This window comes from Oncorhynchus kisutch, unplaced genomic scaffold (genome assembly GCF_002021735.2).
Source record: "Oncorhynchus kisutch isolate 150728-3 unplaced genomic scaffold, Okis_V2 scaffold2905, whole genome shotgun sequence".
NCBI classification, from domain to species: Eukaryota; Metazoa; Chordata; class Actinopteri; order Salmoniformes; family Salmonidae; genus Oncorhynchus; species Oncorhynchus kisutch.
The window spans coordinates 514,876-541,953 of NW_022264850.1; the positions used below are offsets into that span (position 1 = coordinate 514,876).

At 46.9% G+C, this 27,078-nt stretch overlaps 1 protein-coding gene across 7 annotated transcripts; it reads right to left on the minus strand.

Moving 5' to 3' along the window:
- Positions 1 to 58: 58 nt before the first annotated feature.
- On the minus strand, positions 59 to 27,078 carry LOC116352770 (putative oxidoreductase GLYR1). 7 transcript variants are annotated; one of them, XM_031819948.1, is made up of 16 exons: positions 26,981 to 27,078; positions 26,354 to 26,390; positions 26,145 to 26,224; positions 25,910 to 26,057; positions 24,203 to 24,313; positions 22,916 to 23,011; positions 18,250 to 18,303; positions 14,385 to 14,435; positions 10,735 to 10,808; positions 9,228 to 9,327; positions 8,874 to 8,984; positions 8,384 to 8,485; positions 6,992 to 7,154; positions 6,671 to 6,850; positions 5,275 to 5,399; positions 59 to 3,686 (listed from the first exon to the last, which is right to left on the minus strand). In XM_031819948.1, the coding sequence occupies exons 1-16, from the start codon at positions 27,016 to 27,018 to the stop codon at positions 3,612 to 3,614; spliced, it is 1,545 nt and encodes a 514-aa protein (XP_031675808.1). In that variant the 5' UTR covers positions 27,019 to 27,078; the 3' UTR covers positions 59 to 3,611. The 7 variants fall into 7 exon arrangements, with proteins under 7 accessions (XP_031675808.1, XP_031675807.1, XP_031675810.1 ...); XM_031819947.1 differs by having other exon boundaries at positions 9,207 to 9,327; XM_031819950.1 differs by lacking the exon at positions 22,916 to 23,011 and having other exon boundaries at positions 9,207 to 9,327.

Below are 27,078 nucleotides of genomic sequence, written 5' to 3' on the forward strand. Positions count from 1 at the left end.
AATATGTTCACTACTGTGTGTGTGTGTGTGTGTGCGTGAGAGTTTCATGATAACACAATTTAAATCAGGAGAGGATTTAATAAACTGCACAAAAAGCCTTGTTTCACATAAATATCCCAAATCCATACAGTTTCACCGTCCCTGCACAAAAAAAGGGGCCCAACAGTCATTTCAACATCACCTGTATAAGCCACACAAAGACAATGTTTACAAGAGATTAATTTAAAACAGCAAACACTGAACAGAACAATCTACAGTATTAATAAGACAGTGTTTCATATGGTACCCTATTCCCTATGTAGTGCACTACTTTAGACCAGGGTACATAGGGTAGTGCACCAGGGTCCATAAGGTAGTGTACTACATTAGACCACGGACCATAGGGTAGTGCACTACTTTAGACCAGGGTCCATAAGGTAGAGTACTACATTAGACCGCGGGACCATAGTGTAGTACACTACATTAGACCGCGGGACCATAGTGTAGTACACTACTTTAGACCAGGGTCCATAAGGTAGTGTACTACATTAGACCGCAGACCATAGTGTAGTGCACTACTTTAGACCAGGGTCCATAAGGTAGTGTACTACATTAGACCGCGGCCTATAGGGTAGTGCACTACTTTATTCCAGGGTCACTATATAGGGAATATGATGCCATTTGGGACACAGCAGATGATTGACAGTCAGTAGAGGAGTCTAACCAGAAGTAGTTTATATGACCCTTTATTTATAAAGCCTCCACTCAACCAAGATGGGCTATTTACAAGTCATTTGTTAGAATGTTTCCTACTAAAAACATAATTCTTAAATCTTTATAAACTATTTCCGTGTTTTAAACAAATTAAAACCTAAAACTTAATTTACATCTTGTTTGGCAAAAAGGAAAACTCGACTTCTACAAAATGGGATGATCAAGACGTTGCGAAGTGAAAATGATATTTAACCAAAATCTAATGTTACACATGTTCAATTGTGTTTACAATGAGTTGAATAATTTCACATTTTTTCAAATCAATATGAACTAAAACAGAAAAGTTGGCCTAAATTCCCCCCACTGCCATTCAGGTAACAATCACCTGTCTTCTCACAGCCCTGTCTGGTATTCCTTTTAAGGAGAACGTAAAAGGTTATAGAGTTTGGGCCTTGAATCTCAGGGAGTGGTTATGATTGAACTGAAATTAACATTCTGTAGTTAGACGGTTTCCTATATGGTGATTGATCTGGTAATAAATACATCTTTCCTCCTCAGTCTGACCCCAGATCTGTTTGTGGTCTTGGCCAACTTTCCTTGCTGTACTTGTCAAGCCCAACATGTTTGATACGACAGTGAGCGACAAGGAGTTGGTATGACGGCACAAACAGACTGGGGAACCAGGCTAAATCTACCCCCCCCCACTGCAAAGGGGAACTGTTGTGGAGCAATCACCCAAAGTCATCAAGCCAAGCGATCTATAGTCATGTTAAAATACAAAAAGGTCGCTAAGCAACGTGGTTCCTAAACATACATGTACAATACTTGCCTGTTGTTAATAATGTTAAGACCACTGCATGGGTTTAAACACCATAATGTCCTGGGATTCATCCCAAATGGAATCCTATTCCCTATCTAGAGCACTACTTTTGATCAGAGTTCTGGTCTAAAGTAGTTCACTATAAAGGGAGTAGGGTGCCATTTGGGATGAATCTCAGTTAGATTAAGAAGGATTAAGTCATTACTGTATTACAAGGCATCAGAATAACCTTAATTAATATAACCTTAAAAGGGGGGCAGGTTCTCTAACAGGCTAGAACACAACAAAAACAAAAACACTGTTCCGATTCAGACAACTACGGAAACAACTCCAGGCCAAACTGCACCAAAAGAGAAGTAGAAGAGAGGAGCTCTAGAGCGTCTAAAAATAAATAAATACATGTCAGAAGATTTCAGATGGATCCAATGTTAAGGCAATGCAGTGGCATTATTCCTCTGGGTGCTTATCAAGCCTCTACCCTCCTTTTAAAAGATCATAACAACTTTATACGTTTTGATGAAATTCTGGACATTCTAATTAAAAGACGACATTTTCACACATAGAATTAAATTAAATGTAAAGAGAGATGTGATAAATTAATCCATGGCCCCGTTCAGCTTCAAAACCCACCCGACAGCAAACAGGCAATGTGTCGCGTTGCAAATCACTAGTGAACAGCAATGGAGACGCATCCCAAAATCTGTTCCCAACACCCTGCAGTACTTCACCATCAGAAACTTGACCAACACCATCGACAACATAACGCAAAGATGTGGGGGGGGGGGGGGGGGGAGCTACCTTCTGTGGACCATTCTGCTAGCATTATTACAACCATCAGTCAGTGCAATGTTCCAGGTGGACTAGTTAGAGGTTCCCATCACGTTACCGGGAAGGAATAGCTGCCTCCCAGATGACATACTATTCCCCGTGTAGTGCACTACTTCTGACCTGAGCCCTTATGTGCCCTGATTCGGCAGAGTTGGGTATTCAGCTTCATTCACGAGGAAATCGTGGCCCCTGGTCAAAAGTAGTGTACTATGTAGGGAATAGGATGGCATTTGGGAAGTACACCAATATCTCTGGTGCCACCAGGCAAAAATAATGAATCAAACAGGAATACAAATGTATAAAAAGATAAGTGTGGTCCAGAGGAGAGGAGGGGGAGAGGACAGGTCCAGAGGAGAGGAGGGGGAGAGGACAGGGGGAGAGGACAGGGGGAGAGGACAGGTCCAGAGGAGAGGAGGGGGAGAGGACAGGGGGAGAGGACAGGTCCAGAGGAGAGGAGGGGGAGAGGACAGGGGGAGAGGACAGGGGGAGAGGACAGGTCCAGAGGAGAGGAGGGGGAGAGGACAGGGGGAGAGGACAGGTCCAGAGGAGAGGGAGAGGACAGGGGGAGAGGACAGGTCAGGGGGAGAGGACAGGTCCAGAGGAGGGGAGGGGGAGAGGACAGGGGGAGAGGACAGGTCCAGAGGAGAGGAGGGGGAGAGGACAGGTCCAGAGGAGAGGAGGGGGAGAGGACAGGGGGAGAGGACAGGGGGAGAGGACAGGTCCAGAGGAGAGGAGGGGGAGAGGACAGGGGGAGAGGACAGGGGGAGAGGACAGGGGGAGAGGACAGGTCCAGAGGAGAGGAGGGGGAGAGGACAGGGGGAGAGGACAGGGGGAGAGGACAGGTCCAGAGGAGAGGAGGGGGAGAGGACAGGGGGAGAGGACAGGGGGAGAGGACAGGTCCAGAGGAGAGGAGGGGGAGAGGACAGGGGGAGAGGACAGGTCAGGGGGAGAGGACAGGTCCAGAGGAGGGGAGGGGGAGAGGACAGGGGGAGGGAGAGGAGGGGGAGAGGACAGGGGGAGACGTCAGGTCAGGGGGAGAGGACAGGTCAGGGGGAGAGGACAGGGGTAGGGGGGAGGGAGAGGAGGGGGGAGAGGACAGGTCGGGGGGAGAGGACAGGACAGGGGGAGGGGTAGGGGGGAGGGAGAGGACAGGTCCAGAGGAGAGGACAGGTCCAGAGGAGAGGACAGGTCAGGGGAGGAGGACAGGTCGAGGGGAGGAGGACAGGTCAGGAGAAGAGGACAGGTCAGGGGGAGAGGCTCTTCAGGAGGTTTAGTGAATGTAGGCTCTGTAGACAGCTGACATGTCGTTGTCTGACTGGTCCAGCGCTTTAGCCCTCTTGTAGACCTACAGACAGAGACACATGGTTAATGTGTAAAGAAGTGTCGTTGTCATAAAGTGAGACAAAACATACAACTTTATTGTTCACGGAAACAGAATTTGGTCCAAAGAATAGGAGATGTGTTCCAGAAGAAACCATCTCACTGGATGAGAACACATCAGATGGTCTTGTAGCAGGTCTGATTCTGCTCTGGGAAATATGAGGTTTCAATCAGTGTCTGAGTCCCAGGGGCTTCGTGTCCCTCAGCATCTGTATGCCCCCCCCCCCCAGGGTCTGTATGGGGACAGGTTATTTTGTCCCCCCACACCAAACGCGATCACGACATGCAGGTGAAAATATCAAAACAAACTCTGAACCAACGACGTTAATTTGGGGACAGGTCGAAAAGCATTAAACATGGATGGCAATGTAGCTCATTGGTTTATAGATGCAGGGCTGCCTCCCCCATCTCCTCATTGGTTTATAGACGCAGGACTGCCTCCCCCATCTCCTCATTGGTTTATAGACGCAGGACTGCCTCCCCCATCTCCTCATTGGTTTATAGACGCAGGGCTGCCTCCCCCATCTCCTCATTGGTTTATAGACGCAGGACTGCCTCCCCCATCTCCTCATTGGTTTATAGACGCAGGACTGCCTCCCCCATCTCCTCATTGGTTTATAGACGCAGGGCTGCCTCCCCCATCTCCTTATTGGTTTATAGACGCAGGACTGCCTCCCCCATCTCCTCATTGGTTTATAGACGCAGGGCTGCCTCCCCCATCTCCTCATTGGTTTATAGATGCAGGGCTGCCTCCCCCATCTCCTCATTGGTTTATAGACGCAGGGCTGCCTCCCCCATCTCCTCATTGGTTTATAGACGCAGGACTGCCTCCCCCATCTCCTCATTGGTTTATAGAAGCAGGACTGCCTCCCCCATCTCCTCATTGGTTTATAGAAGCAGGTACCCAGCAGGTACCCATCTCCTCATTGGTTATACCCACGTGGGTGATTGAAAGACGAACTGTCTTGCCGGTTGTCGTGATAATACAACGAGAGTTCAAAGATGAAAAAGCCTGGAAGGAGGAGAGATGACTAGAAACGATTCGCTTGGCCGTTTTATGTGTGGATTAATTGTCGGGGTAGAGGACCTTGTGCATTTCAGGTAAAATAACAACTCAATGTTTATACCCCAGGACAAATTAGCTAGTAACAGCAAGCTAGCTAAATAGGACAAAGTAGCTAGCAACAGTAAGATAACTAGCTAAATTGCATCCATGTTTAATGCTTTTCGACCTGTCGCCAAATTAACGTCATTGGTTCAGAGTTTGTTTTGATATTTTCACCTGCATGTCGTGATCGCGTTTGGTGTGGGGGGACAAATTAGATATACAAACGCTGGCGCACGGGCGCAGCCGGTTTGGGTTCAGTGTTAGCCCTTGGCATCGTAGACGCGCGCGAGCAGTGTGGGTGCAATAATTGAATAACATGGATTTCAAAAGGTATCTTGCGACGCTCGTGTGTCCGGTCTGGTCAGCATCTAAGATCGACCCGCAATGCCATTTGGAATCTCATTGGCAGCCATTTTGTGTGTGTGTCAATCCAACAACGTCTTACCTCATTGGCTGCTGCAGCCATAGGAGTCGGGTGATTGGCTGTGTCGCCCATGGAGATGGCTAGCCTCAGATCCTTCTGAATGTGTTTCAAATAGTAGTCTGGTTTGAAGTTGCCCTGTAGGATATCTGGAGAGATCCGGGGGGAGAAAGAGACCTCATTACCAGTGGAGATGTAATGAAACAAATGAACCATGTTGAATAGTTTAAATCATAGACGAGGAAGGTATTACAACATGTACCGATCAGGGTAACTTCTGTAATAGTCAATACTGGGACATCTTTCACGAAACGAGTGAATCTTTTAGGGGTAACACTGGCCCCAAACAGGACACGTTTTTAACTAGGCAAGTCAGTTAGGAACAAAGTCTTATTTTCAATAACGGCCTAACCCTCCCCGAACCCGGACGACGCTGGGCCAATTGTGCGCCACCTTATGGGACTCCCGATCACGGCCGGTTGTGATACAGCCCGGGATTAAACCAGGATCTGTAGTGAAGCCTCTAGCACATTGCTTGTGCAAGTGTTGAATTCACTATGCTCAGAGTTTCCAATTTGCCCCTGGTCTAAAGCAGTGCACTATATAGGGACTAGGGTTCTGGTCTAAAGTAGAGCACTATATAGGGAATAGGGCTCTGGTCAACAGTAGTGCACTATATAGGGAATAGGGTTCTGGTCTAAAGTAGAGCACTATATAGGGAATAGGGCTCTGGTCTAAAGTAGGGCACTATATAGGGAATAGGGCCCTGATCTAAAGTAGTGCACTATATAGGGAATAGGGCTCTGGTCTAAAGTAGGTCGCTATATAGGGAATAGGGCTCTGGTCTAATATAGTGGACTATATAGGGAATAGGGTACCATCTGGAAGACAGTGTATTTTCTGCTGACTGACTCAGCAGTGCCTTTAGTCTCTGACTCAGCAGTGCCTTTAGTCTCTGACTCAGCAGTGCCTTTAGTCTCTGACTCAGCAGTGCCTTTAGTCTCTGACTCAGCAGTGCCTTTAGTCTCTGACTCAGCAGTGCCTTTAGTCTCTGACTCAGCAGTGCCTTTAGTCTCTGACTCAGCAGTGCCTTTAGTCTCTGACTCAGCAGTGCCTTTAGTCTCTGACTCAGCAGTGCCTTTAGTCTCTGACTCAGCAGTGCCTTTAGTCTCTGACTCAGCAGTGCCTTTAGTCTCTGACTCAGCAGTGCCTTTAGTCTCTGACTCAGCAGTGCCTTTAGTCTCTGACTCAGCAGTGCCTTTAGTCTCTGACTCAGCAGTGCCTTTAGTCTCTGACTCAGCAGTGCCTTTAGTCTCTGACTCAGCAGTGCCTTTAGTCTCTGACTCAGCAGTGCCTTTAGTCTCTGACTCAGCAGTGCCTTTAGTCTCTGACTCAGCAGTGCCTTTAGTCTCTGACTCACTCTGGCATTTTTGGTCCACGAAGGTGCTGGCCATCTGACCCTGAGACAGGATGTCCAGGAAGGTATGCTGTGATTGGCCTGTGGCCTGGGCTAGGGTCAGCCCCTCGGCGATGGTTGCCATGAAGCTTCCCTGTACCATGTTGAGGATCAGCATCATCCTCGCTGCGTTACCCACCTCACCTGATAACACACACACACACACACACACACACGTTAGCCTGCTTCACCTGATAACACACACGTTAGCCTGCTTCACCTGATAACACACAGGAAATTGGATAGCCCTGGGATAAGACACTCGTAAAATTCAAAACCATCTACCTAGGAAGAATGAGGTCTTGCCCATGGCCTGGAAACAGGAGCTGCAGTCTTCATAGACCGTCCTGTCTCCGGCCGCTAGGATGACCAGCATGCCCTCGTTAGATACCTGCTGGCTCCCAGCCACAGGAGCCTCCAGGAAGCGGCCGCCCCGCGACGATATCACCTAATGACAGTCAGACAGGAGCCAATCAGACAGTGGTGTGGCAGTAGAGGAGCCAATGAGAGAGCATAGGATAAGATGATTGATGATGTAATGACAGTACCCAATGGGAGAGTGATGATGACCTAGCGACAGTGGGAGTAGCTCTGTGTGTGTGTGTGTGTGTATACCTGCGAGAGCTCTGTGTGTGAGCTCTGTGTGTGTGTGTATACCTGCGAGAGCTCTGTGTGTGTGTGTATACCTGCGAGAGCTCTGTGTGTGTGTGTATACCTGCGAGAGCTCTGTGTGTGTGTGTATACCTGCGAGAGCTCTGTGTGTGTATACCTGCGAGAGCTCTGTGTGTGTGTGTGTATATACCTGCGAGAGCTCTGTGTGTGTGTGTGTATACCTGCGAGAGCTCTGTGTGTGTGTGTGTATACCTGCGAGAGCTCTGTGTGTGTGTGTGTGTGTGTATACCTGCGAGAGCTCTGTGTGTGTGTGTGTGTATATACCTGCGAGAGCTCTGTGTGTGTGTGTGTATATACCTGCGAGAGCTCTGTGTGTGTGTGTATATACCTGCGAGAGCTCTGTGTGTGTGTGTGTGTATACCTGCGAGAGCTCTGTGTGTGTGTGTATACCAGCGAGAGCTCTGTGTGTGTGTGTATACCTGCGAGAGCTCTGTGTGTGTGTGTATACCTGCGAGAGCTCTGTGTGTGTGTGTGTATACCTGCGAGAGCTCTGTGTGTGTGTGTGTGTATACCTGCGAGAGCTCTGTGTGTGTGTGTATACCTGCGAGAGCTGTGTGTGTGTGTATACCTGCGAGAGAGCTGTGTGTGTGTGTATACCTGCGAGAGCTCTGTGTGTGTGTGTATACCTGCGAGAGCTCTGTGTGTGTGTGTATACCTGCGAGAGCTCTGTGTGTGTGTGTATACCTGCGAGAGCTCTGTGTGTGTGTGTATACCTGCGAGAGCTCTGTGTGTGTGTGTATACCTGCGAGAGCTCTGTGTGTGTGTGTGTGTATACCTGCGAGAGCTCTGTGTGTGTGTGTATACCTGCGAGAGCTCTGTGTGTGTGTGTATACCTGCGAGAGCTCTGTGTGTGTGTGTGTGTATACCTGCGAGAGCTCTGTGTGTGTATACCTGCGAGAGCTCTCTGTGTGTGTGTGTATACCTGCGAGAGCTCTGTGTGTGTGTGTATACCTGCGAGAGCTCTGTGTGTGTGTGTATACCTGCGAGAGCTCTGTGTGTGTATACCTGCGAGAGCTCTGTGATGGTCTCTGGATCCACGGTAGACATCTCTACGTAACATTTCCCTGGCCTGATGCCCTGGAGCACTCCACTGGGACCCAGCACCAACTGGCAGAGAGAGAGAGGAGAGAAAGAGAGAAAGAGAGAGAGAGATATATTATACAACAGTCATACGTTGTGAGATAAATTAGTCACTGCAGTCAGAACTAAAAGGCATTACAATACTTATCACACCAAGCTCACTACCATCAGCAACATGGCAGCCTGTCTGTTTAAAACATCTCACTCTCTCACCTGCCTGGAAATCTGGCCTGACTACAAACATCTCACTCTCTCACCTGCCTGGAAATCTGGCCTGACTACAAACATCTCACTCTCTCACCTGCCTGGAAATCTGGCCTGACTACACACATACAAACATCTCCCTCTCTCACCTGCCTGGAAATCTGGCCTGACTACAAACATCGTCTGTTGAGATGTTTCCTTAGTAACTTACATCCCTGGCAGCCTTGGGGTCTGAGACGCAGGAGAAGGTGATGTCACACATGGAGACCACCTCCGCTGGGGTCCGCCCTAACCTGGCCCCCTCCTGGATGAACAGGTCACACTGCAGCGGGAAGACAACAGGAACAAGACAGGAAGTGAGCTCACAGGAAGTGATGTCACTACAGGACGTTGGTCAAAATCAGCACCAAACCAAAACGTTGTTACTTTACATTATAATTTAAAAAAAAAAAATTGCATAAAATACTGTACCAAATAACTGTGGTTTAAATAATAATAGTTTTGACGGAATCACAGGAGTAAATTCTGTATCGTATTTTCTCACATGTTGGTTGTCTTGTGGTACCTTTTCTACTGTGCGATTCCACACCGTGACGACGTGGCCCATCTTTAACAGGTTGGACACGATTCCGCTACCCATAAGCCCCAGCCCCAGGAACCCTATCCTGTAAAGGAAAGACACAAGTTTACATTTTTAATCCTTATCCTGATGGACAAAAAAAAACACTGGGGCCAGTATTCAGTCATAGAGCTGGTCTAGGATCAGGTCCCCCCTGTCCATGTAATCTAATAGGACCAGTATTCAGTCATAGAGCTGGTCTAGGATCAGGTCCCCCCTGTCCATGTAATCTAAAAGGACCAGTATTCAGTCATAGAGCTGGTCTAGGATCAGGTCCCCCTGTCCATGTAATCTAAAAGGACCAGTATTCAGTCAAAGACCTGGTCTAGGATCAGGTCCCCCTGTCCATGTAATCTAAAAAGGACCAGTATTCAGTCATAGAGCTGGTCTAGGATCATGTCCCCCTGTCCATGTAATCTAAAAAGGACCAGTATTCAGTCATAGAGTAGGTCTAGGATCAGGTCCCCCTGTCCATGTAATCTAAAAGGACCAGTATTCAGTCATAGAGCTGGTCTAGGATCAGGTAATGTAAAAGGGAACTCTGAGGCCCTACAGTGTGTAAATACAGATCCTGGTCCACTATATGGGTGCAGCAGGTGACCAACGTGTCACTCCATCATCAAGTTACACTGCAGCAGAGTTGACCAGGGGACGTTTCGTCAACGCCACAACGGCTTGGAAGACCATCGTGAGAAAAACATTATTTTATTCCATTCCTTGTTAATACACACAGAGTGAACAGCCTGTACTACTGATGGAATATAGGAGAGACATGGAGATAACAGTTATATATATTACTACAGTATCTCCTACCGTTTGTCTGTGGGAGTAATACTGCTACATTCATGTATATATTACTACAGTATCTCCTACCGTTTGTCTGTAGGAGTAATACTGCTAGATTCATGTATATATTACTACAGTATCTCCTACCGTTTGTCTGTAGGAGTAATACTGCTACATTCATGTATATATTACTACAGTATCTCCTACCGTTTGTCTGTAGGAGTAATACTGCTACATTCATATATATATATATATATATTACTACAGTATCTCCTACCGTTTGTCTGTAGGAGTAATACTGCTACATACATATATATATATATATTACTACAGTATCTCCTACCGTTTGTCTGTAGGAGTAATACTGCTAGATTCATATATATATATATATATATATTACTACAGTATCTCCTACTGTTTGTCTGTAGGAGTAATACTGCTAGATTCATATATATATATATATATATATATATATATTACTACAGTATCTCCTACCGTTTGTCTGTAGGAGTAATACTGCTAGATTCATATATATATATATATATATATTACTACAGTATCTCCTACCGTTTGTCTGTAGGGGTAATACTGCTACATTCATATATATATATATATATATATATATATATATATATATATATATATATATTACTACAGTATCTCCTACCGTTTGTCTGTGGGAGTAATACTGCCATTGATGGCAGTGCTGTCTGCAGCTTGGATAGACGTTGACCTCGTGTCCTGTACAGACCAAACAAAAACACCACCGTCATTTTAACAGGCGCACCGAGAGTTCCCGACCACACAGGAGAACAAACATACTGTATCTACTGGGTCTTAATATCTGATCTAGTACTTGCTGTCTGTATGAAAATAAATGCCATTCAGTTTGCCATGTAGGAAGCACCGCGGGGCTCTGTGGTATAAATAGTCTTCCTCAGAGTGAAGACTGAAACCAAGGACAGACATTCATGTGATAAATACACACACGTCTGAAACCCACATGGAAAACCAACACTGGCAGTGGCCAGCTGTACCTCTACATAACATACACCTCCAGCTGTACCTCTACATAACATACACCTCCAGCTGTACCTCTACATAACATACACCTCCAGCTGTACCCCCTACATAACATACACCTCCAGCTGTACCTCTACATAACATACACCTCCAGCTGTACCCCCCTACATAACATACACCTCCAGCTGTACCCCCCTACATAACATACACCTCCAGCTGTACCCCTACATAACATACACCTCCAGCTGTACCCCCCTACATAACATACACCCCCAGCTGTACCTCTACATAACATACACCTCCAGCTGTACCCCCCCTACATAACATACACCTCCAGCTGTACCCCCCTACATAACATACACCTCCAGCTGTACCCCTACATAACATACACCTCCAGCTGTACCCCCCTACATAACATACACCTCCAGCTGTACCCCCCTACATAACATACACCTCCAGCTGTACCCCCTACATAACATACACCTCCAGCTGTACCTCTACATAACATACACCTCCAGCTGTACCTCTACATAACATACACCTCCAGCTGTACCTCTACATAACATACACCTCCAGCTGTACCCCCCTACATAACATACACCTCCAGCTGTACCCCCCTACATAACATACACCTCCAGCTGTACCTCTACATAACATACACCTCCAGCTGTACCCCCCTACATAACATACACCTCCAGCTGTACCCCTACATAACATACACCTCTAGCTGTACCCCCCCTACATAACATACACCTCCAGCTGTACCTCTACATAACATACACCTCCAGCTGTACCCCCTACATAACATACACCTCCAGCTGTACCCCTACATAACATACACCTCCAGCTGTACCTCTACATAACATACACCTCCAGCTGTACCCCTACATAACATACACCTCTAGCTGTACCCCCCTACATAACATACACCTCCAGCTGTACCTCTACATAACATACACCTCCAGCTGTACCCCCTACATAACATACACCTCCAGCTGTACATAACATACACCTCCAGCTGTACCCCCCTACATAACATACACCTCCAGCTGTACCTCTACATAACATACACCTCCAGCTGTACATAATACACCTCCAGCTGTACCTCTACATAACATACACCTCCAGCTGTACATAATACACCTCCAGCTGTACCTCTACATAACATACACCTCTAGCTGTACCTCTACATAACATACACCTCTAGCTGTACCCCCCTACATAACATACACCTCCAGCTGTACCCCTACATAACATACACCTCCAGCTGTACCTCTACATAACATACACCTCCAGCTGTACCCCCCTACATAACATACACCTCCAGCTGTACCCCTACATAACATACACCTCCAGCTGTACCTCTACATAACATACACCTCCAGCTGTACCCCTACATAACATACACCTCCAGCTGTACCTCTACATAACATACACCTCCAGCTGTACCCCCCTACATAACATACACCTCCAGCTGTACCTCTACATAACATACACCTCCAGCTGTACATAACATACACCTCCAGCTGTACCTCTACATAACATACACCTCCAGCTGTACCTCTACATAACATACACCTCCATCTGTACCCCTACATAACATACACCTCCAGCTGTACCCCCCTACATAACATACACCTCCAGCTGTACCTCTACATAACATACACCTCCAGCTGTACCCCCCCTACATAACATACACCTCCAGCTGTACATAACATACACCTCCAGCTGTACCCCCCTACATAACATACACCTCCAGCTGTACCTCTACATAACATACACCTCCAGCTGTACATAACATACACCTCCAGCTGTACCCCCCTACATAACATACACCTCCAGCTGTACCCCCCTACATAACATACACCTCCAGCTGTACATAACATACACCTCCAGCTGTACCCCCCTACATAACATACACCTCCAGCTGTACCTCTACATAACATACACCTCCAGCTGTACATAACATACACCTCCAGCTGTACCCCCCTACATAACATACACCTCCAGCTGTACCCCTACATAACATACACCTCCAGCTGTACCCCCCTACATAACATACACCTCCAGCTGTACCTCTACATAACATACACTCCCAGCTGTACCTCTACATAACATACACCTCCAGCTGTACATAACATACACCTCCAGCTGTACCTCTACATAACATACACCTCCAGCTGTACCTCTACATAACATACACCTCCAGCTGTACCTCTACATAACATACACCTCCAGCTGTACCCCTCTACATAACATACACCTCCAGCTGTACCTCTACATAACATACACCTCCAGCTGTACCTCTACATAACATACACCTCCAGCTGTACCCCTCTACATAACATACACCTCCAGCTGTACCTCTACATAACATACACCTCCAGCTGTACCCCCCTACATAACATACACCTCCAGCTGTACCCCTCTACATAACATACACCTCCAGCTGTACATAACATACACCTCCAGCTGTACCTCTACATAACATACACCTCCAGCTGTACCTCTACATAACATACACCTCCAGCTGTACCTCTACATAACATACACCTCCAGCTGTACCCCCCTACATAACATACACCCCCAGCTGTACCTCTACATAACATACACCTCCAGCTGTACCTCTACATAACATACACCTCCAGCTGTACCCCCCTACATAACATACACCCCCAGCTGTACCTCTACATAACATACACCTCCAGCTGTACATAACATACACCTCCAGCTGTACATAACATACACCTCCAGCTGTACATAACATACACCTCCAGCTGTACATAACATACACCTCCAGCTGTACATAACATACACCTCCAGCTGTACATAACATACACCTCCAGCTGTACCCCCCTACATAACATACACCTCCAGCTGTACCCCTACATAACATACACCTCCATCTGTACCCCTACATAACATACACCTCCAGCTGTACCCCCCTACATAACATACACCTCTAGCTGTACCCCCCTACATAACATACACCTCCAGCTGTACCCCTACATAACATACACCTCCAGCTGTACCCCCCTACATAACATACACCTCCAGCTGTACCCCTACATAACATACACCTCCAGCTGTACCCCTACATAACATACACCTCCAGCTGTACCCCCCTACATAACATACACCTCCAGCTGTACCCCCCTACATAACATACACCTCCAGCTGTACCCCCCTACATAACATACACCTCCACCTGTTAAAGCAGTGCCTCAATCCGATGGCGGAAAAGAACCCAGGGCCCTAATTACAGGAGCCGTTTGAGACAGACTGCTTGCTCACCTCCTCAACGATCTTCAGGCGTTTACTGATCGGCTCCATAGACGAGGCAGGCTGAGGAGGGGAGAGAAAAGGTTCAACGGACAAACATTAGTTTACACACAAACAGTGGTGCTAATGCTAACATCCACCTAAAACCAGCACACTGAATGCATCCCAAAACAGCACTGTGTTCCCTTTATAGTGCACTACTGGTGACCAGGGCCCAGACGGGGCTTTGGCCAAACATAGCCATTCACTCACTGCTTTGGTAACACAGACGAGGACGGTGTGATTTCACAAATTCAGTTTTCGAGTTGATTCATCCAATTCTAGGAGGAAAGTAGAAAACGAGAGGGGGATTTATATTTTAAAAATATATATTTTTAAATTGTTTTATACACAGAGTTGCTAACTTTCCACCGAAGCTGTGTTATGGAGCGTCTTCTTGAGTTTGTGTAAATTCACTCTGAATCTCCCTCAGACAATACACATAGTCTGTGTGTGTGTGTGTGTGTGTGTGACTAGAGCGGAGGTGTCAAACCCACTTTTCCCAGGGGCCGCATTCAATCTCCCACCAGTTCCGGAGGGCCGCAATGAAAATGTAGAAATGATCCTCTGTCAAAATAGTCCTCTATCCATCATTTTTGGGGGAATTTGATGCTTCCTGACAGTCTAGCTTTTATTTCAAATGATTATTAGCAACAAGGACACAGTCAATAAACTGTATGAATGTAGGTCCATTATCACGTTTCTATTTGGTTTCAGTCATTGGAAAGTATATTCAGTTTGTTCCGTATGTCTGACGCCCGACTAGACTGAGGTTTCTGCTGTACTAGTAGTTTCTGGTGTACTAGTAGTTTCTGGTGTACTGGTAGTTTCTGGTGTACTGGTAGTTTCTGCTGTACTGGTAGTTTCTGCTGTACTGGTAGTTTCTGCTGTACTGGTAGTTTCTGCTGTACTGGTAGTTTCTGCTGTACTGGTAGTTTCTGCTGTACTGGTAGTTTCTGCTGTACTGGTAGTTTCTGCTGTACTGGTAGTTTCTGCTGTACTGGTAGTTTCTGCTGTACTGGTAGTTTCTGCTGTACTGGTAGTTTCTGCTGTACTGGTAGTTTCTGCTGTACTAGTAGTTTCTGGTGTACTAGTAGTTTCTGGTGTGTGACTTGTTGGAGGTTTCTGGTGTACTAGTAGTTTCTGGTGTACTAGTAGTTTCTGGTGTACTAGTAGTTTCTGGTGTACTAGTAGTTTCTGCTGTACTAGTAGTTTCTGGTGTGTGACTAGACGTTGGAGGTTTCTGGTGTACTAGTAGTTTCTGGTGTACTGGTAGTTTCTGGTGTGTGACTAGACATTGGAGGTTTCTGGTGTACTAGTAGTTTCTGGTGTGTGACTAGACGTTGGAGGTTCGTGCTGTACTAGTAGTTTCTGGTGTGTGACTAGACGTTGGAGGTTCGTGCTGTACTAGTAGTTTCTGGTGTGTGACTAGACGTTGGAGGTTCGTGCTGTACTAGTAGTTTCTGGTGTGTGACTAGACGTTGGAGGTTTGTGTTGTACTAGTAGTTTCTGGTGTGTGACTAGACGTTGGAGGTTTGTGTTGTACTAGTAGTTTCTGGTGTGTGGCTAGACGTTGGAGGTTTGTGCTGTACTAGTAGTTTCTGGTGTACTAGTAGTTTCTGGTGTGTGGCTAGACGTTGGAGGTTTGTGTTGTACTAGTAGTTTCTGGTGTACTAGTAGTTTCTGGTGTGTGGCTAGACGTTGGAGGTTTGTGTTGTACTAGTAGTTTCTGGTGTACTAGTAGTTTCTGGTGTGTGGCTAGACGTTGGAGGTTTGTGTTGTACTAGTAGTTTCTGGTGTGTGACTAGACGTTGGAGGTTTGTGCTGTACTAGTAGTCTCTGGTGTGTGACTAGACGTTGGAGGTTTCTGGTGTACTAGTAGTTTCTGGTGTGTGACTAGACGTTGGAGGTTTGTGTTGTACTAGTAGTTTCTGGTGTGTGATTAGATAACTCTCTGTAACATGCAGGGAACACCAGTTACAACTGTAACTACTGGAGTTATCAGACTGACCACGCGGTGCTACAGTTTAACAGTTACACTTTCAGGGCTGTGGCCACTGACATGTGTCCAAAATAAGGCAAGGCATTATGGAACTCAGAGTGCATAGTGTTGCCTGAGGAGGGGGAGATTCAGAGTGCATAGTGTTGCCTGAGGAGGGGGAGATTCAGAGTGCATAGTGTTGCCCGAGGAGGGGGAGATTCAGAGTGCATAGTGTTGCCCGAGGAGGGGGAGATTCAGAGTGCGTAGTGTTGCCCGAGGAGGGGGAGATTCAGAGTGCGTAGTGTTGCCTGAGGAGGGGGAGATTCAGAGTGCATAGTGTTGCCCGAGGAGGGGGAGATTCAGAGTGCATAGTGTTGCCCGAGGAGGGGGAGATTCAGAGTGCATAGTGTTGCCCGAGGAGGGGGAGATTCAGAGTGCATAGTGTTGTCTAAGGAGGGGGAGATTCAGAGTGCATAGTGTTGCCTGAGGAGGGGGAGGTTCAGAGTGCATAGTGTTGCCTGAGGAGGGGGAGGTTCAGAGTGCATAGTGTTGCCTGAGGAGGGGGAGGTTCAGAGTGCATAGTGTTGCCTGAGGAAGTAGTGAACTATATAGGGAATAGGGTTTTGGACTCTGGTCAAAAGTAGTGAACTATATAGGGAATAGGGTTTTGGACTCTGGTCAAAAGTAGTGAACTATATAGGGAATAGGGTTTTGGATTCTGGTCAAAAGTAGTGAACTATATAGGGAATAGGGTTTTGGACTCTGGTCAAAAGTAGTGAACTATATAGGGAATAGGGTTTTGGATTCTGGTCAAAAGTAGTGCACTATACAGGGAATGGGGTGTCATCTGGGATGCAGGAAGGATTCAGAGAGAAATCCATGCAAGAGCAGCAGGATAGAGTGAAGGGAGGGAAGGGAGCTCTACAAACAATACATTTCACGTGCTTCCAGACTAAATAAACCATCTAATTCATTTCTTTCATTAAAAACGGTGCCCCATGGAAGTACCAGTGAAATATAAAAGGAATCGCCACAGTAGTGTACAGATAAACATTGACATTGAATTCAACTACCTAATAAAACTGAACTACACCACACAGAAACAGGCAGGGGAAGAAAGGGTTAATTAATGATCAGTTGAGAAAACAGTTAACAAGCCAAAAAAAGTTATCCAAACTGTCTGCTTCCTGATTCTCTACCCTTCTCCTGAAGTGTGCACTTGCACACTCCCCATGGTGGGTTTAAAAAGCACCGGACCAGCGCCGGCGAAGTGCCGGACCAGCACCGGCTATGCGCCGGCCAAGCACCGGCTAAGCACCGGCCCAGCGCCGGCTAAGCACCGGCCCAGCGCCGGCTAAGCACCGGCCCAGCGCCGGCTAAGCACCGGCCCAGCGCCGGCTAAGCACCGGCCCAGCGCCGGCTAAGCACCGGCCCAGCGCTAAGCGCCGGACCAGCACCGGCTATGCGCCGGCTAAGCACCGGCCCAGCGCCGGCTAAGCACCGGCTGGACGAAGTCAGTTTCCACCATTCTGAAATCCACGATGGGGAGCGTAAGAGTCTTCAAGAGAAGGATACACAATTGGAACGCAGACGTTATTCCTATGAAGCTCATACACACTCCTATGTTATTCTCCCACCTAACAGAGTAGGGTGAAGTTGCCCGTAGACACTGATCTTGGGTCAGATTAGAGGAGGGAAAGCTGATTCTAGATCTGTACCTAGGGGGAACCTCACCCCCTGAGCCCTTAGAACCCCCAACAGTGTGCAGTCACAGTGCAACAGCTGCAAAACCAACCAGCACCCCTCCCAAACCAAGTAAAAATGTTGAACAGACGTTCAGCAAGCTTTCCCTCTTACCTTCTCAGTCTGGCTGAGCAGAAAGTGGTGGAAATGGGGATCATCCCGTACTGGCTACAATGGAAGAGAGTTCAACTGTTGAAATGGGGATCATCCTGTACTGGCTACAATGGAAGAGACTTCAGTATTCTCTAAACTGGTAGTACTACTAGTGGTATTCTCTAAACTGGTAGTACTACTAGTGGTATTCTCTAAACTGGTAGTACTACTAGTGGTATTCTCTAAACTGGTAGTACTACTAGCAGTATTGTCTAAACCACTAGCAGTATTGTCTAAACCAGTGTTTCCCAACCCTGGTCCTCCAGTATCCCCCAACCCTGGTTCTCCAGTAACCCCAACCCTGGTCCTCCAGTATCCCCAACCCTGGTCCTCCAGTAACCCCAACCCTGGTCCTCCAGTATCCCCAACCCTGGTCCTCCAGTAACCCCAACCCTGGTCCTCCAGTATCCCCAACCCTGGTCCTCCAGTATCCCCAACCCTGGTCCCCCAGTATCCCCAACCCTGGTCCCCCAGTAACCCCAACCCTGGTCCCCCAGTAACCCCAACCCTGGTCCCCCAGTAACCCCAACCCTGGTCCCCCAGTAACCCCAACCCTGGTCCCCCAGTAACCCCAACCCTGGTCCCCCAGTAACCCCAACCCTGGTCCCCCAGTAACCCCAACCCTGGTCCCCCAGTAACCCCAACCCTGGTCCTCCAGTACCACCAACCCTGGTCCTCCAGTACCACCAACAGCCCAACCCTGGTCCTCCAGTACCCACAACCCTGGTCCCCCAGTACCCCCAACGCTGGTCCTCCAGTACCCCCAACCCTGGTCCTCCAGTGTTTCCCAACCCTGGTCCCCCAGTACCCCCAACCCTGGTCCTCCAGTACCCCCAACCCTGGTCCTCCAGTACCACCAACAGAACACATTGTTATTGTAACCCTGGACATGCACACCGGATTCAACTGGTCAACGAATCATCACTAATTCTCTAACCTCCCACCACTACCCGGTATTCTCTAACCTCCCACCACTACCCGGTATTCTCTAACCTCCCACCACTACCCGGTATTCTCCAACCTCCAACCACTACCCGTATTCTCTAACCTCCCACCACTACCCGGTATCCTCCAACCACTACCCGTATTCTCTAACCTCCCACCACTACCCGGTATCCTCTAACCTCCCACCACTACCCGTATTCTCTAACCTCCCACCACTACCCAGTATCCTCTAACCCCCACTACTACCCAGTATTCTCTAACCTCCCACCACTACCCGGTATTCTCTAACCTCCCACCACTACCCAGTATTCTCTAACCTCCCACCACTACCCAGTATTCTCTAACCTCCCACCACTACCCAGTATTCTCTAACCTCCCACCACTACCCAGTATTCTCTAACCTCCCACCACTACCCGGTATTCTCTAACCTCCCACCACTACCCGGTATTCTCTAACCTCCCACCACTACCCAGTATTCTCTAACCTCCCACCACTACCCGTATTCTCTAACATGCAACAATTTCAAAGATTTTACTGAGTTATAGTTCATAAGGAAATCAGTCAATTTAAATAAATGTATTAATTAGGCCCTAATCTATGGATTCCACATGACTGGGAATACAGATATACATCTATTGGTCAGATACCGTAATTTGAAAAATGTAAGGGCGTGGATCAGAAAACCAGTCAGTATCTGGTGTGACCAACATTTTCCTGAAACATGAGGTGATGGCGGCGGATGAATGGCAGGACAATGTCACGGTATGTCTGTGCATTCAAATTGCCATCGAGAAAATTGCGTCCGTTGTCCATAGCTTATGGCTGCCCATCCCACCATGGGTCACAGTGCACAACGCTGACATCACCAAACCACTCGCCCACACGACGCCATACACGTGGTCTGCAGTGGTGAGGCGGGTTGGACGTACTGCCAAATTATCTATGGTCGAGAAATTAACATTTAATTCTCTGGCAACAGCTCTGGTGGACATTCCTGCAGTCAGCATGCCAATTGCATGCTCCCTCAAAACGTGGAGACATCTGTGGCATTGTGTTATGTGACAAAACTGCACATTTTAGAGTGGCCTTTTATAGTCCCCAGCACAAGGTTCAGCTGTGTAACGATCATGCTGTGTAATCAGCTTCTTGATAAATACACACAGAAGTATGTGGACACCCCTTCAAATGAGTGGAGTCGGCTATTTCAGCCACACCCGTTGCTGGCAGGTGTATAAAAAAATCGAGCACACAGCCATGCAATCTCCATAGGCTAACATTGGCAGTAGAATGGCCTTACTGAAGAGCTCAGTCACTTTCAATGTGGCACCGTCATAGGATGCCACCTTTCCAACAAGCCAGTTTGTCATATTTCTGACCTGCTAGAGTTGCCCTGGACAACTGTAAATGCTGTTATTGTGAAGTGGAAATGTCTAGGAGCATTAACAGCTCAGCTGCGACCTGGTAGGCCACACGAGCTCTCAGCTGCGACCTGGTAGGCCACACGAGCTCACAGAAGGGGTCTGCCGAGCATTTCTGGGATCTTTTATTTCAGCTCATGAAACATGGGACCAACACTTTACATGTTGAGTTTATATTTTTGCTCCATGTAGTAGCAGTAGTAGCTATATTAGTAGTAGTAGCTATAGTAGTAGTAGTAGCTATAGTAGTAGTAGTAGCTATAGTAGTAGTAGTAGCTATAGTAGTAGTATTAGTAGTAGCAGCAGCAGCAGTAGTAGTAGCTATAGAAGTAGTAGTAGCTATAGTAGTAGTAGTAGCTATAGTAGTAGTATTAGTAGTAGCAGCAGCAGCAGTAGTAGTAGCTATAGTAGTAGTAGTAGCTATAGTAGTAGTATTAGTAGTAGCAGCAGCAGCAGTAGTAGTAGCTATAGTAGTAGTAGTAGCTATAGTAGTAGTAGTAGCTATAGTAGTAGTATTAGTAGTAGTAGTAGCTATAGTAGTAGCTATAGTAGTAGTATTAGTAGTAGTAGTAGCTATAGTAGTAGTAGTAGCTATAGTAGTAGTATTAGCAGCAGCAGTGGTAGTAGCTATAGTAGTAGTAGTAGCTATAGTAGTAGTATTAGTAGTAGCAGCAGCAGCAGTGGTAGTAGCAGTAGTAGTAGCAGCAGTAGTAGTAGTGGCAGTAGTAGTAGTAGTGGCAGTAGTAGTAGTAGTGGCAGCAGTAGTAGTAGTGGCAGTAGTAGTAGTGGCAGCAGTAGTAGTAGTGGCAGCAGTAGTAGTAGTGGTAGTAGCAGTAGTAGTAGCAGCAGTAGTAGTAGTGGCAGTAGTAGTAGTAGTGGCAGTAGTAGTAGGAGTAGTAATAATAGTAGTAGCAGCAGTAGTAATAATAGTAGTAGCAGCAGTAGTAGTGGTGGTAGTAGCAGTAGCGGCAGCAGTAGTAGTAGTAGCAGTAGCGGCAGCAGTAGTGGCAGCAGTATTAGTAGGAGTAGTAGTAGTAGCAGAAGTAGCAGTAGTATTAGTAGTAGCAGAAGTAGCAGTAGTTGTAGAAGCAGTAGTAGCAGTATTTGCTAAACTAGTAGTATTCTCTCAAGAGACTCCCTGGCCTAATTGAGGTTGCATCATATTCCCTAGGCTATATAGTGCACTTATTTTAACATGAGTCCTATGGGCCCTGGTCAATAGTAATACCCTATACAGGAATTAGGCTGGCATTTGGGACATCCATAGAGGTACTGCTCCAGAAATACATTCTACACAGGTCTACGCTGCACAGAGGATCAGATATGGTTGGATGCCTGGTAACGCGTTTCAACATGACAGGGACCAGACTAAACTGAGCCTCGGCGATGTGACGTTGCCACGAGCAGCAGGATGAACCGCAGATCGAGCGTGACGCAAGATGTTTGACTTGCGGAAAATATCAGAAGTTCAGCGTCACGATTCATACTCCGTCGTTGCTGAAGTCCAGCTGATATGGCTGTTAACTTTGTCACTGACTCCCATCTCTAATATGGTGTAAAAATCTATTATAATCATATGCGGTATTTTTGTTTCTGGATGGAGCAAATGTTTCTGTACAGCAAAAGCCACAAAAAAAATGACTTGTTCCTGTTTTCTTTAAAATGCTTGATGTTTTTAAGCAGAAACGTTTACTTATAAATCATAAAAATCAAGTATTTAGCTCCAATATGAAACTCTAGCTTTTCTTCTGCCACGTCAGAATGACTGGGATTACAAAGCATGACGCCTCATCACATTGTTTCCTTCTGACTAGTCATGTTGGAGAGGAACTCCCACTCAGCATCTCTCTACCACAGTGGTCACCAACCCCTGGTCCTGGATGAGTAACCAGAGGGTGCAGGCTTTTGTTCCAGCTCAGCACTAAAACTGGATTAGAAAGTTCCCATTTGTATGTGCTTTTAAGCAAATCCTGGTAAACATCAAGTCAAACCACTTTACTGGGGGGGGGGGGGGTTCCCCCAACACAGACTAAGTCTAGTCCTGGGCTAAAAATATTCCCTCTTGATAAAGCACATACAGATCTCAGATAACCAAGCTAAATCAGACCGTAGTGCAGGGCTGGGACAAAACCCTGCATCCTCTACCTCCCCAGGTCCAGTGGTCAGTCAGTAACCCCTGCGTTCTGTAGCGTGCGAAGGCAAAGGGAGTGGGAGAGAAGGGGGGAAGTTAAGGCAGTCGGGCTGTGAGACGGGTTCCACCTACACTGCTCTCCCATTTGAATCCTGAGACAGGTCCAGTAGTTCCCAGGCCCCCTAGTCGCTCAACACTGGACGGCTCTGGGTCAGAGTCAGTTAGGTCCTTCGGGGAGAGAGACACACATTACCCTGGTAGTCACTTTAAAGACGACAGACACTACATGCCTAATACTGGGGAGTTGGGTGGATCAGATTGACTCTACTCCCTGGTAGTTCATCTATGGAAGCAACGATAGATGTGCAGTGTAAGGCTGGTCTTCAGGGAGACATTAGCCTGGTAGTTCATCTATAGAAGCAACGATAGATGTGCAGTGTAAGGCTGGTCTTCAGGGAGACATTACCCTGGTGGTTCACTCAGTCACACTGTAGACTACATTACCTTTACATCTAGACAGGTGTGACGTTGACTACAGTCACTGTGTTGACACTAGATAAACTAGAATAACTGTCCTATACATCTCATGTGGAGTGTCAGGTCTGTCGGGTAGATACATTACCCTTGGAGTCACTTTAAAGACTAGATACACTATGATAATGTGGAGTGTCAGGTCTGTCAGGGAGAGACATTACCCCTGGAGTCACTTTAAAGACTAGATACACTATGATAATGCGGAGTGTCAGGTCTGACAGAGATACATTACACTTGGAGTCACTTTAAAGACTAGATACACTATGATAATGTGGAGTGTCAGGTCTGACAGGGATTTGTTTTGGTTTTGATGGTTCCCAGACTCAGGGTTTAGTCTAGTGCTGGGACTACAAACCAAGCTCAACAGAGAATCTACATTGAAAATGTATTTTTTTGTCCATGATTAAGCTTCACCTGTGACATCACTCAAGGCTTCCAGGGAGAGACACATACTACCCTGTGGGTTCAGTCACTACAGTAGATAGACTTCACCTATTGCGGTGTGGAGTAGACTAGACAGTCTATACATCTACCAGGGAGAGAGAGAGAATGTGGGTTCACAGTCAGACTGGAGAACCCACTAGGGCTGATCAGAGAGCCTATATCTAGTGAGATGTCTGATGTATTTACCTGGCTGTGGGTACACAGTCACCCTGTAGAGATAGACTGGAGAACCTACTAGGGATGTATATCAGTGAGATCTTCAGTGGTCTCTGTGTGAGTTCATGCCAATCTGAGGATACTGAAAGGGGAGTGGGACCAACACCTAGCTGTAACCTGATACCACAGCAGGTGTTGGACAATTGGCCCTTTTTAAATTATATCAGCTTCTGTATGTCTGAGTGTCCACCACACTAGGTGCACTTCTGAGTGTCCACTACTAACCTTCTCAGAGGGGTCTTTCAGGGCACTGAGGTCTTCATCATCTTCCTCTAGGATCTTCAAAGGTTTAGTTGGTGTCTTCTTTCCTTTAGAGTCTCCTTTCCCCTCAGAGCTCTGTGGAAATAACAGAGTCATACATTAACCCCTTCCCCTCAGAGCTCTGTGGGAATAACAGAGCCATACATTAACCATTTCCCCTCAGAGCTCTGTGGGAATAACAGAGCCATACATTAACCATTTCCCCTCAGAGCTCTGTGGGAATAACAGAGCCATACATTAACCCCTCAGAGCTCTGTGGGAATAACAGAGCCATACATTAACCCCTCAGAGCTCTGTGGGAATAACAGAGCCATACATTAACCCCCCAGAGCTCTGTGGAAATAACAGAGTCATACATTAACCCCTTCCCCTCAGAGCTCTGTGGGAATAACAGAGCCATACATTAACCCCTCAGAGCTCTGTGGGAATAACAGAGCCATACATTAACCCCTCAGAGCTCTGTGGGAATAACAGAGCCATACATTAACCCCTCAGAGCTCTGTGGGAATAACAGAGCCATACATTGGAAAGCCCTGGTCTAACTAACCTATGAATGTATAGACAAGGCATGTGAGTCTCCCTACTTCTCCACTTCAGTATTACAGTGACATAGTCCAACTGTTGTTGAACTCATTTAGATGAACAGTTAAGAGTGTTGAACAGAGGTCAATTTTTTGGTGGTTGGCCAAACCCATCTGTCTTGGTGGCAATTTGACAGACATCACATCGCTTGCTTAGCCATACCACTTCCTCCAGCTTCCACCGAGACTAGAACCCATACCACTTCCTCCAGCTTCCACCGAGACTAGAACCCATACCACTTCCTCCAGCTTCCACCGAGACTAGAATCCATACCATTTCCTCCAGCTTCCACCGAGACTAGAACACATACCACTTTCTCCAGCTTCCACCGAGACTAGCACCCATACCACTTCCTCCAGCTTCCACCGAGACTAGAATCCATACCACTTCCCCCCGCTTCCACCGAGACGAGAACCCTGGACGTCTGCCTCAAAAACTCACGTAACCGCCCTCCTGAAACGGTCTTTCCTGCTGCATCACAGAAAAGCTAGCAATCCAGCAACACAAGTAAAGACATTTCACGCTGAGGGAGGGAGGTTACGGAAAGCGGCAGGTAGCCTAGCGGTTAAGAGCGGTTAAGGCCAGTAACAAAAAGGTCACCGGTTCGAATCCCAGAGCCTAATAGGTGAAAAAGAACTGTCAATGTGCCCTTGAGCAAGGCACTTAACCCTAGTTGCTCTGGATAAGAGTGTCTTCTAAATGACTAAAGTGTGTCTGGGTTATCCAGGTGACATCACCTGTTGACTACAACATTACACCCTCCTCACCTGTTCTTTACCCGTGGCTTTTGAACTAACAGTCCTGTTCACTAGGTATGAAACGGAAGAAAACGGTCTAGAAATGACTTTTCTGGCTCCTTTCTGCCTGTCTGGGGGGGTACAACTACCTCACCTGTTCTTTCTGCCTGTCTGGGGGGGTACAACTACCTCACCTGTTCTTTCTGCCTGTCTGGGGGGGTACAACTACCTCACCTGTTCTTTCTGCCTGTCTGGGGGGGTACAACTACCTCACCTGTTCTTTCTGCCTGTCTGGGGGGTACAACAACCTCACCTGTTCTTTCTGCCTGTCTGGGGGGTACAACTACCTCACCTGTTCTTTCCCCCCCTGTTTCTCTTTCTTCTTCAGGAAGTCTTCCACTGCATCCACAGCTTGTTGGAAACGCTTGCCCTTGTTGATCTTGATCATCTCCTCTTTGTGGGGGTGGTATGGCTTCAGCTGCTCCACCTTTATCCAGGCACTGCACACACACACAACTGGATAAGTGATGGAAGCAAGCTAGATATGGATATTAGGGATAAGTGATGTAGTTGGTTTGTTTACTTACTGGTCTTCAGTTCCAAAGAATTTGACAAAATGGCATTTTTTCCCTCTTGGCTTTTTCAGGTCCTTTGGAGGACTGACGACCTGGAAAGACAAAGAAAGTTAATCACAATATCACTTACGTGTAGCTAGTCAGTTTAGCATACAATACCATTCTTAGTCAAAACGACCATGGGGTTCAGATGTCGCTAGCTTGAATTCGACAGATCTTACCTTGCCTGGCCACGGAGGATAGCGCCCGAGCTTTCCCCTAAAACAAAAACATTGCCATTTGATTGATGATTAAACGTTGCATTATCGAGATAACGTTTAGATTTTCAGAATATAAATTCCACGACCCCTTGTATTCGTCGTCGCAGTAAACATTGGCTTCGAACAAGATGTCCCCGGTGGCACTGTCCCCAGATTAATATCTAGTTAGCTAGCTAAACTGGCTAATTTAAGAATGATGTTGTTTCTCAAACATCACAGTACACACTTTTCAGATGTCATCAGTAAACATGTAGAGATAGCTAAACTAACCAGTGTATAAATATAGCTAGAATATGGATTGAGCAATATTTACATACAGTTGCGTCCGGTTTCACTTCTCTGGGTGCGGCAAAGCTAAGTAGTTTACTGGCTAGCGAATGGCTATGCTGACTCGGGCTAAACAGGCAGTAACGTATTTGTTTTGAGTTCGATCGACAACTACCGTTAGTAAACGAATATTTTGTCACATCTACCTGATCAAATGTAACGAAAAAGCGCGATTTGAGTTGACACGACACGGATTCAATGTAAACGATGAAATTCGAATGGAATAAGACGATTAAAGTAAGTTAAAAATGCATATCTCACCAAACTAGGTCCCCGATTCTCAGATGCACCGTCGCCATCTTAGAACTTTACTGAAACGTCGCACTGAACACCGCGAAAGAACACACCCACCAGAAAAC

Excerpts from the sequence above, each read along its gene's own strand:
- LOC116352770 (XM_031819947.1), bottom strand. The coding sequence starts at position 27,018 with ATGGCGACGGTGCATCTGAGAATCGGGGACCTAGTTTG. Across the intron at positions 26,058-26,144 it reads TTCTTTGGAACTGAAGACCA|TGCCTGGATAAAGGTGGAGC; the intron begins GTAAGTAAACAA and ends GTGTGTGTGCAG. Across the intron at positions 18,304-22,915 it reads GATTCAAATGGGAGAGCAGT|CCAGTACGGGATGATCCCCA; the intron begins GTAGGTGGAACC and ends CTTCCATTGTAG.